We start from the raw sequence: 9,925 nt of genomic DNA on the forward strand, positions 1-9,925 counted from the left end.
CTGCCTCTCTCTGCTGCATGAGCAGATTCTACCTGTGGCCCCTCACCTACTTGAAAGCCTCCGCCGCTGCCGGCCGCCTGGCCTGCTGACCATGTGCAAGGCCGGTGGGGAGCTTCCTATCGAAACAGAGTCTTCCTGCGGGCCTGGGCACCGTGACAATATCTGTGTCACTGAGGGATCACTCATTTGATCTGCCAGAGGAGAACGGCTTTGTCCCGGGGAAGTTGGCCGTGCACGGAAAGCACGTATCCGATATTGAAATCTGGGCTGGAAGTGCCGGGGGAGAGCTCTTTGCTGGGGTCTGGCATGCAACGAATGGCTTCCGTCCTCTGCGCTCCTGGGCAGCTCCGTTTTGCAGGCGGCAGAAGTGGGAATTTTCTCTCCCCCTCCCTCCTAAGGGCCAAGACCTGGCTCCGTCGCAGCCCCGCTCCTGCCTGCCCCTTCTCCTCTCCCAGCCCCATCCCCACTGAGGTTTCACCCGGACGCCCGAGGATTTGGCGAGCGTGCTGATGCCGTGAGGTCAAACCTGCCGGGGTGGGAGCTGTGGGATGCGGGGGTCCTCCCTGCGCCAGCCCCCAGCCCTCGGATGCTCCTGACCTTCCCTCTGGATAAGGCAGGCGCTGCTGCCAGCGCTCGGGAAGTGCCATTTCCTGAAAAGAACAGCAAACAGCATGGCAGCTTCGGTGCAAGGAGCAAGACGGGGCTTGCCTGCTGCGAAGTCTGCTTTCCCTGCTTCACCCTGTGTTGGTGACGGGGGTAAATTTGTTCCTGGGCTGTGGCCGGGTTGCGCGTGGGAAAACGGGATGCTGCAGCGGGAACCGCTGGGACCTGGGGAGTCTGTGGGCTTGGCCTCTCCCTGGCCAAGTGTGTGTCTCATTAGTTGCAATTTGTTGCTGATGCTGCCTGAAATTAAAAGCGCTCAGGTCCCCTCCCTTCCCGTGCCCCTGGTGTGTACAGGGTACGGCACCGGGAGGCTGCTCGGGGTGTGCTGGGGAGCCCCAAAACAGAGTCTCCTGCTCCGGAGGAGACGCCGTTCCCAGTTCTGTCACTGGCCTTGGATAAGTCACAGCTTCAAGTTTCCCCTCCTCTAGCGAGGGCCTGCACTTTCCCCTGGGGAAGGAGAGGGAGGACAGGCGGGGTCCGTCAGTGCTGGCAAGGGTGGGAAATCCTCTGGAAGGACACGAAAAGCTCAAAAGCGCGGGGAGATGCTGCGCCCACCTGTTTCAAGGGACAGATCTTACGGCCCTTGCCTTTTGGACGTGCCCAGCCTAAGTCTCCCCAGGCACAGAAGTACTTTGAGTCTGTTTGTTGGAAATAACTTCATTCGGAGTTCTCCGGCCAGTCTTTGCTTCCTGGTTTGTACGGATGGATCCATTATAAAACGTAACACAAATGTTTTCTCTGTCTTCCTGCCCCATCCTTTAGGATTTTTGGATGTGCCCTGATGCCGCAGGGTCTCCTCGCTCCTGGAAATGCAGCTGTCTTCCAGTGTGGCTGAACTCAGTTGTGACGAGACGATGGACCCACCCGCTGAGGACTTCCAGCAGGTCCTGTCCATTGACCAAATCCGCTCCATCCGTGCCAGCAACAACTACGTGGAGAGACCGGCCGTCTGCTTCCAGCAAGCCCGCTCCAACCCATCCCTGTCCCAGCCACCACACAAGCAAGAGTGGTCCCAGGACCGCCTGGTGTCTTCCACCTTCCAGGACCTGCACCGCAGCCACAGCCAACAGCACCAGATGCCACCTTTGCAGCAACACATGAGCCATTCCAGCACGGCCAGCTCCGTCTCCCAAAGCACCACCGCCTCCGACCAGCGCCTCCTGAGCAGCCTCACGCCTTCCCACTCCGGGCATTCCCTCATCCGGACGCAGCCCCAGGCCGGCGAGCTGAAACCGGAGGAGTCGCCGCTGAAGGGGGTGGCGGAGAAGCCCACCCTCCACACCGGCCACCTCTTCATCTGCGAGGAGTGCGGGCGATGCAAGTGCGCCCGCTGCACGGCCGCCCGCAGCCTGCCCTCCTGCTGGCTCTGCAACCAGCGCTGCCTCTGCTCCCCCGAGAGCCTCCTCGACTACGGGACTTGCCTCTGCTGCGTCAAGGGTCTCTTCTACCACTGCTCCACCGACGACGAGGACACCTGCGCCGACGACCCCTGCTCCTGCGGGCCGGGGTCCTGCTGTGCCCGCTGGGCTGCCATGAGCTTCCTCTCTCTCCTCATGCCCTGCCTCTGCTGCTACTTTCCTACCCTGGGGTGCCTCAAACTTTGCCAGCGGGGTTATGACGGCCTGAAACGACCCGGCTGCCGCTGCCAGAGCCACACCAATACGGTCTGCAGAAAGATCTCCTCCTCCAGCGGCACGCCTTTCCCCAAGACGCTGGATAAGCCGGTATGACCCTCCTGGGGAGGAGAAGCAGGCTTTACTCCTCTTCCTCCTCTTCCTCCTCCTCCTCCTTTCCCCTCCATCCTCCTCCTGCCTCGGCTCCCTCCGCTCTGCAGCGCTCCCCGCTACCCCCCATCACCTCCCGGGAATGAGACGGGTGAACTGGGGGTCCCCCAGCCTCTGGGAGCACGAAGGCGGCTGGGTGGCCAGGGGAGCTGGCACCAAGCAGGTGGGAAACGGTGGATTTGCACACGCGGGTGAGGGACCAGGAGAGGCAGAGAGAGCTGCGGGTGCCCTCGCCGGCCGTGCCCCGCGGGGAAGGGCAACCCGGAGGGTCCTCGGGACTCTGCTCTCAGAGGGTTTTAGGAGCTGCTGCTGCCTCGTGACGTGGTCCTTCCCGATGCGGGGAAGAGGCAGGTCGACGCATCCCCTGTGCAAGAGTCCTCCAGCAGCCAGACCTCCTTCTCTCTCTCTTTATCTCTCTCCAGCACTTTTTGTGGGCGGCTTCTCTCCTCTCACGTGGCCGTGGCTCTGCTTTCCCCAAGGGGCTGGGGTGCCGTGGGGTCCCGCCGGTGGCAGCGGCTTCCCCCTGGGCTTGGAAGCCGTTGGGAGAAGCAAGCGAGCTTCAAAATGAGGTGGCATCGTATTTTTCTGTTTCAAAGAGGAAGGGAAGGTGTGGGAAGCTTTAGAAACCTTCTGGCAGGGGAAGGAGCTATCGGAGGCAGCCCAGCCCACTCGCTTCTGCCCGACTGCAGCGAGGGAAAGGTCCCCTCTGGGATTTGGCTGAGAACAAGAAGCTGGTTTGAAATTGCCATTCATTTCTCAATGCCTTGAAGGGCTGCCTCCAGAGCGCAAACCCTGGCGGGATGGGAGCTGCCGCCGCCGAGCAGATGCCGCAGCCACCAGCTCTGTGCTCGAGCCCCAGTCTGGTACCTTCCACCAGCACTGAATTCACTTCAAAAAACCAAAATACTCCAAACCCAAGTGTCAAAAGCTGCCACTCGCGCTGCTCTCCCTGTCAGCACCAACCCTGGGGGACTCCCCAGCGGGGACTTCTGCAACTCCTGCTTTGGGCTGGAGGGAAACAGAGAGCAGAAATGGGTGTCGGAAGACAGGAGCCCGACCTTCCCTCCCTGCAGAAGTTGCCTTCGAGTCCTCGCCTCGCTTTCCCTGGCCCACCGGCGTGCCACACCAACACCAGCGTCACGCCGGCAGGCAAAGGCTGCTGGCACTGCTGACGGTATTCTGCGACGGCGGCCGCCTGCGGCAAACCGGAGATGGGTCCGAACCAAGCCCTGGGGCTGGGCCATCTGCAGACCAGAAGGAAACCTGAATCGGGGTCAGTGCTTCATGGTTTACTTGCTGTGATGATAATAAGCCCAACTCGTCGCTGCAGTTTGGGGGGAGGTCCTCCCGGTCCTGCACTCAGCCCCATCTCCGCTTGCAAACGCGCGGTGCCAGCTCTCAGTTGTGATCCCGCTGACATCGGCCGATCGGCCGGGGGAGTTTGGAGCCGGGATGATGTCCCAGTGCTCGGCTCTGCCTGCCTGTCCCTCCTCCGAGGTGTGTGAGCGCAGAGGGAAGCGAATGGCTCTCCTGGAGAAATATATGCAACGCGTCCCTCGGCTTCCTCCAAGACCCTGCCACCCAGGGCTCATCCGTCGCCTTCCCTCAGCCACCTCTTTACGTAGAGTTCTGTGGATCTATTTTTGTATATATAAATATAACGTTAGGACGGCTAGGTCTATTACTAATAATATTCATGATACTGCTGTGAATGGTGCCAGATGCAAGGTTTGGCTTCCTGGTACACTTGCACATGCTGGAAGACGATTTCCCAGTCTGTTTATGGCTAATCCCAGACCTTTAGTTCCTAGGTAGTCGGGAGAGGGGGAAAGGGAGGTTTACGGATTGTCCTGGGGGGGGTCTACTTTGCAGAGAGAGGGTAAGATTTAGTGCTGGCTCTGGGGCAAGGCAGGAGGTAGACTCGCACGATGGGATTCTTCTTTCTGTACATTTGCTATCTAAAAACCACGGCTGATCCAAGCTCCCTCTGTTGCAGAGAAAAGTGGTTCCAGAGAGTGATTCATCCCGCTTGAAAACATTATTCATAAATTATGTTCTGGCGGTGCCTGTCTCCCTTGACCCAAATGGGACCCAGACACTGAACTCACGTTCCCTGTGGAAGGGGAGATGAATCCCATCCCCGGTGTGAAGTTTGTGCCTGGGGCGTGTTATGGACGTGACCAAAATCCTCACCCTGATTTCACCTAGAGCCTGAGGGGGGATGCTGAAAGATGCTTCCTCTGGCCAAAAATGGAGAGCCCACTTCCATAAGCTGTAGGGAATTCAGGATGATGGTCTGGGTTACAGCGAGGATTGAGGAGGGAGAGGGCCATGCCTGTGCAGTTTGCACATCCTCTGAGGCCAGCCCTGGACTCTGAAACCGTTTGGGTTTTAAGGCAATGACCTTCTCAGAGGATGCCCCGTAGGTGTGTGTACCCCCATACAATCAGTCCATGTCTCTGTGGCAGCAGTTATATATCGCAACCATATTTATCCGTATGCCAGTAATTGCTTGGCTCCCTACTTCCAAGTGATGTTTGGGGGAGAGATTTCCACCGAGGGGCACCCTTCCTTTTGAACACTCGGTTCATTTTTCTATTGGTGCTGATTAAACTCCTTCCTAAAAAATGTTAAACCTTTTTAGGGAGAAAAGGTCCCTTTTTCACTGAGGATTTGAGGAACTGTCTCACGTGAATGAGAATGTGAAATAGTTCATTGAAACTTTTTAAAGAAAACTAATGAACAGAATTTTCCAACTTGCTCTACTTTGATTTTTTTTTTTTCCTCCTCCTTTTTAAATGGATCCTACTTGTAAATTTAGTTACCACCTCTGTATCTTTGCAATTCATTGCTTCCTCTCCTGATGGTGGAATGACTCAACATGTGAAGCTTCATCATTTTCACGGCCTCCAAAGTCATGCAAGCACGGGGTGACCTCCCCCAGGTGCTGGAGCTGTAGGATGAGAAGATGGCTGTCCACATATCAGCTCCTCAGAGTCAGTTTTGCTTGGCACTAGCACGGCGAGGCGGAGCCCTGCACTACTATTGCAGCATATTTACCTTCAGTAGTTGGTAGGAGGCCAGGACGCCTGCCAGTAGCCTTCTACCTAATGGGATTTTTCTGGGTCAGTGCGGAAGTCCCATTTCTCCCAGGGAATCGTGCCATAGCCTGGGTGCAGGGCTGAGGAGTCCGGCCAGGTCTCTTGAATGTCTCATCTCCAAGAAATGACAAACCTGCGAGATGTATTTTATGAAATACGGGACACGTAGAAGGGACTTGGAGTGGAGGAGAGCCCCAGATGAGCACTGAGGGATGTCCAACCAGCGCAGGGCTTTGGTTTGGCCATGTTGAGGGCAAAATGCAAAGCCATATCCAGGCCTTGCGGTCGCATGGGCTAGAGGTGTTTAGAGCTGTTGGCCCCTACGCTGCCTGTAGGGGCAGGTCACTTCACGTGGGGTTACTGCTTCCAGATCCATCATGGGGGGCCTGAGCGAGCTCCCGTTCCTTGCTCTCAGCAGAAAGGACAGGTTGGGATTTGCCGAAAGCTCTCCAAGGAGGCCGGCTCTGGTTCACTGAGCTCATCTGGTGTCAGGAAGGCTGTGGGTAGCCTCTGATCATGTTTTCTTTCCTGAGCTTTTCCTAACACCTTCAGACCAGATCCATCCTGCTCCCTCCCCATCTCTGGCTGCCAGATAATTTGGTTTCCCTGCAGAGAGGACTCCAATTTTGGTTGGGGTTGTGAGCCCCTTTCCTGCCCCTCCCTGTAATGAGTCAGATAACATCTGCTCCAGATGTTCGTTTGCAGCTGCTTGTCCTGGCAGTTTGGGTTTCTCTCTGTCCTGACGTGTCTTTTTTGGTTTTCTTTTGGGAGAGTCACATGCTGAGTCCTCTGTTTTCCCTGCACCCCTGTGATTCGACAAGGATGAATCTGCTTTGCGAGGGAACATTTCTCCGTGTCGTGTGTCTCTACCAGTTGTGGGCTCCTTTGCCAGGAAATGTGCGGGGCTGTAGGGCAGATTTAGACAGGGAAAGAGAAACTCAGGTGCCAAAGGAGCAGGACGCAGGAGCTACTGAGCAGGACCTGAGCTCCCCCCTGCTCTGCTCCACATGCAGAAGCCTCCTCTTCCCACCCAGACCTCCAAATCTCCATCCACGCAAGAGCTCCTGCTGGTGCTTGCTTTGTCCACGGCTTCTCTTGGTCCCGCTCCCCTCCTTCCCTACTGGCAAACGTGTGATCAGTCCCAGCACTGGTGAGGAGGGGTCACTGGGGACTGAGGTGGAGTCTCCCTTCCATCCCAGCTCCCCCAAACCTCCTGGTGGAAGGGCAGAAGTGGTCCTTGGGCTGCTGTCCACCCATCCCTGAGAAGCCTCAGTGCCAGCCAAGTACCTCAAAGAATAGGGGGGAAGCTCTTTGGGACTCTACTCTCAGATTCCCATAAAATCTCATTGAGTTTGCTCTTCCCCATCCCCATGTGTGAACCCAAAGACTGGTGGGGAAGCATCATCGACCAAAAGATGCCAAAGTACAGAATAACGCTTTATGAATGACTGCTTTCGTGCAATAAAGAGGGATGAGCGGAGGGGTGAGAGGAGCTGCTGCAAGGTTTACATGGCTGGACTGCACAGGGAAGGAGCACGCCCTGCCCCGAACTTGCTGTTTCCAGCACCCGCTTTGTTAGTTTGCTGTCTGCCTCTGGCCCTTGGCTGTTTCAAGGCTGGAGAAAGCTGGGAGGTCTTCAGGCATTGGAAGGTCTAACTTTCTGTGATCAGCATGTGAGGAAAGTAGATAAGGGATGGAAAGCCCATCTGCAAAGCCTGTTCTTGGTCTTTAATAGGATCCAGTCTTCTTCAAGGAGCCTGTGAAGCCCAGACCTGCGGGATGCTTGCAGCAGCTGGAGGCTGCTGGTCGGCATCTGGTCCATGTGGGCCAAACCAGAGCTGTGATCCCTTTGGGCTCAGTCTGCTTCAGGGTATTTCTTAGTGAGCATTGGGATCTCTTGCAAACTCTTCCTCCCAGAGTGCAGGGTGGGAGCTTGCGCAGGTGAGAGCTGTTGTCCTGCTTGGGGTGATGTTGCAGAAGAATTGAGGGCATAAGCCAGGGAGGCCGAAGGGTCGCCTTGCAGGGGGACCGCAGGCAGGAGGGACGTTGGATGGACGGGAAGAGATGGCACGCCTCCGTGGGGCAGAGTGAATGTGCGAGTGCCGGGCGCGGGGAAGCGGTGCGAGGTCTCTCGCTGGGTATCTCTCCTGCTGCACCTTCCTGCAGCACCCCAAAGGGCTTCAGCGTGAGCAGGACCAAACCCACCCCAGGTGAGCTGGCCTGGGCACTGGGAGAGGAGGTTTCTCACACCCTCTGTCCCAACGGCAGCATCAGCCAAGGGGTGTGTGGTCATCCCGGAGCTGGCACGGCCGGTCCTCATCAGCCAAGGGGTGTGTGGTCATCCCGGAGCTGGCACGGCTGGTCCCCATCAGCCAAGGGGTGTGTGGTCATCCCGGAGCTGGCACGGCCAGTCCCCATCAGCCAAGGGGTGTGTGGTCATCCTGGAGCTGGCACGGCCGGTCCCCATCAGCCAAGGGGTGTGTGGTCATCCCGGAGCTGGCACGGCCGGTCCCCATCAGCCAAGGGGTGTGTGGTCATCCCGGAGCTGGCACGGCCGGTCCCCATCAGCCAAGGGGTGTGTGGTCATCCCGGAGCTGGCACGGCTGGTCCCCATCAGCCAAGGGGTGTGTGGTCATCCCGGAGCTGGCACGGCCGGTCCCCATCAGCCAAGGGGTGTGTGGTCATCCCGGAGCTGGCACGGCCGGTCCCCGCCTTGCCCGCTCTGCCCCAGGGGAGCCCCTTTCCCCCTTCCCTCCCTTTCCCCGCTGCCCATCCTTTCCCAGCGGTTCCCTCAGGCCTTTGCGATGCTCTGCGGGCAGGCAGCGGCTGCCGCAGCCTCCTGCCTCCCCAGGTGTCATCGGCACAAAGTTCTCCTTACAAGACGGATCACCCTTGGCTTCAAAGGAGAGTCTCGTACCAAGAACTGAAGCCTCTAATTCTCCATTTAATTGGTACAAAGGCATTCTGTACAGTGTATAAAGAGATCCCTCCCTGGCTGTCTTTATTTGGGTTCCTTTCTATAAGGTATAATATATGTTTATAACCTGATGGCTGTTTTTTGACAATACTCTTGTACCTTTTAAGGGAAAAAAATAAAAAAAACCAAAGTATTTATTTGAAAAGTTTATTTTAAAGATAAGAAAAAAAAATAACCTATTTATTTTAATGCACCCTCTTCTGTTTGGTTTTCTTCTCTTGCAAAGCTATTAACTGTTACTGAACCACTGCTGAGATGAAAGAATTCTATGGGTGGCTTCACAAGCCCACTTAGAGCAACTATTCAATAAAAATATATATTAATTTTGAACGTGGTCTCCTTCTTGTCTTCGTGATGGCCGGGGCATGACTCAGACTCGGGCTTCGGCAGGGCTCTTGCTGGCTGTGGGGTGCTGGGCGGCTGGGCTTGCACTGGCATGGACTGAGTGTTGGGGGGATCATTTTTAACTCCATCAGATCTCCCCCGGTAGCCCTCTCCTCATGCTTAAAGAAAACCTCAAAACTGTCAGCGTGTGCTTCCCTGCTGTGACTGTCCCAGATCCTTGAGGAAGGGTAGGCTCCTGTAGCAAAGGGCAGGAGCAAATAGGGAGAGACTGGGGTAAGAAATCCCTGAGATTTGGGGGATTTCAGTCACTCCACAGAGATTCCAACACATTCCCAAAGCCTCTTCTACTGCCAGAAGAGATGGGGTGATACCACAGGGCGATGGACACCTTCTGCAGGAGGAGCTGCAGTTTGGACGGCTGTCTCTTCCCACCAGCTGCAGAAGGCACCTCGGTGATGTGTTTAGCCCCAAAAGGATGAATCTGGCCACAGCACCAGCAGCTGCTGGATCAGGCTGGTGCCTCTTGATCTCTCCATGCATATTACAGGCCAGTGTTTCATGCACTGCTGCACGTACAGACCCCAATAACTTCTTCTTGGCTCGAGGATGTCTTCAAGATTGGGCTAAAGCTCTTCTCTCGCAAAGACGGTGGATCATTATTCAAGCACTTCCAGAGCATGAAGTCCTTCTACAGACATTCGGTGGCTAATGAATCCCATGGTTAGTGTCACGTCCCTGGTTTGAATTTGTTGGCTTCAGCTTCTAGCCCTTGACGCTGGCTGAACATGTTTCCTCTAGCTGCAAGAGTCCTTTTGTAGGATGGTTTTGCTAGGCAAGACCTGTGCTCAAGAGCCCTCTCAACCTTTGTGCTTAATTAAAAACATGCATTCTCCGTGTCTCTCACTGTAAAGCCTCAGGCTGTTTTACTGGTTTCGGAGCCCTGTTTGTACCGTCGCTGGTATCAGAGCATGCTTTCCAAAATATGTTCCAATGCCTCAGCCACAGCGTTCAGGATCTGCCTCAGGGTTGTGGAGTACACAGATGTGAGTCCAATC

The 9,925-nt window shown here is 56.0% G+C and overlaps 1 protein-coding gene across 1 annotated transcript; it reads left to right on the forward strand.

Moving 5' to 3' along the window:
* Positions 1 to 1,472: 1,472 nt before the first annotated feature.
* Positions 1,473 to 2,393, forward strand: SPRY3 (sprouty RTK signaling antagonist 3). Its single transcript, XM_009493468.1, has one exon. It carries the CDS (start codon positions 1,473 to 1,475, stop codon positions 2,391 to 2,393), a length of 921 nt encoding a protein of 306 aa, XP_009491743.1.
* Positions 2,394 to 9,925: the final 7,532 nt, after the last annotated feature.

Source organism: Pelecanus crispus, chromosome 13, assembly GCF_030463565.1.
Source record: "Pelecanus crispus isolate bPelCri1 chromosome 13, bPelCri1.pri, whole genome shotgun sequence".
NCBI classification, from domain to species: domain Eukaryota; kingdom Metazoa; phylum Chordata; class Aves; order Pelecaniformes; family Pelecanidae; genus Pelecanus; species Pelecanus crispus.

Excerpts from the sequence above, each read along its gene's own strand:
- SPRY3 (XM_009493468.1), top strand. The coding sequence starts at position 1,473 with ATGCAGCTGTCTTCCAGTGTGGCTGAACTCAGTTGTGACGAGACGATG.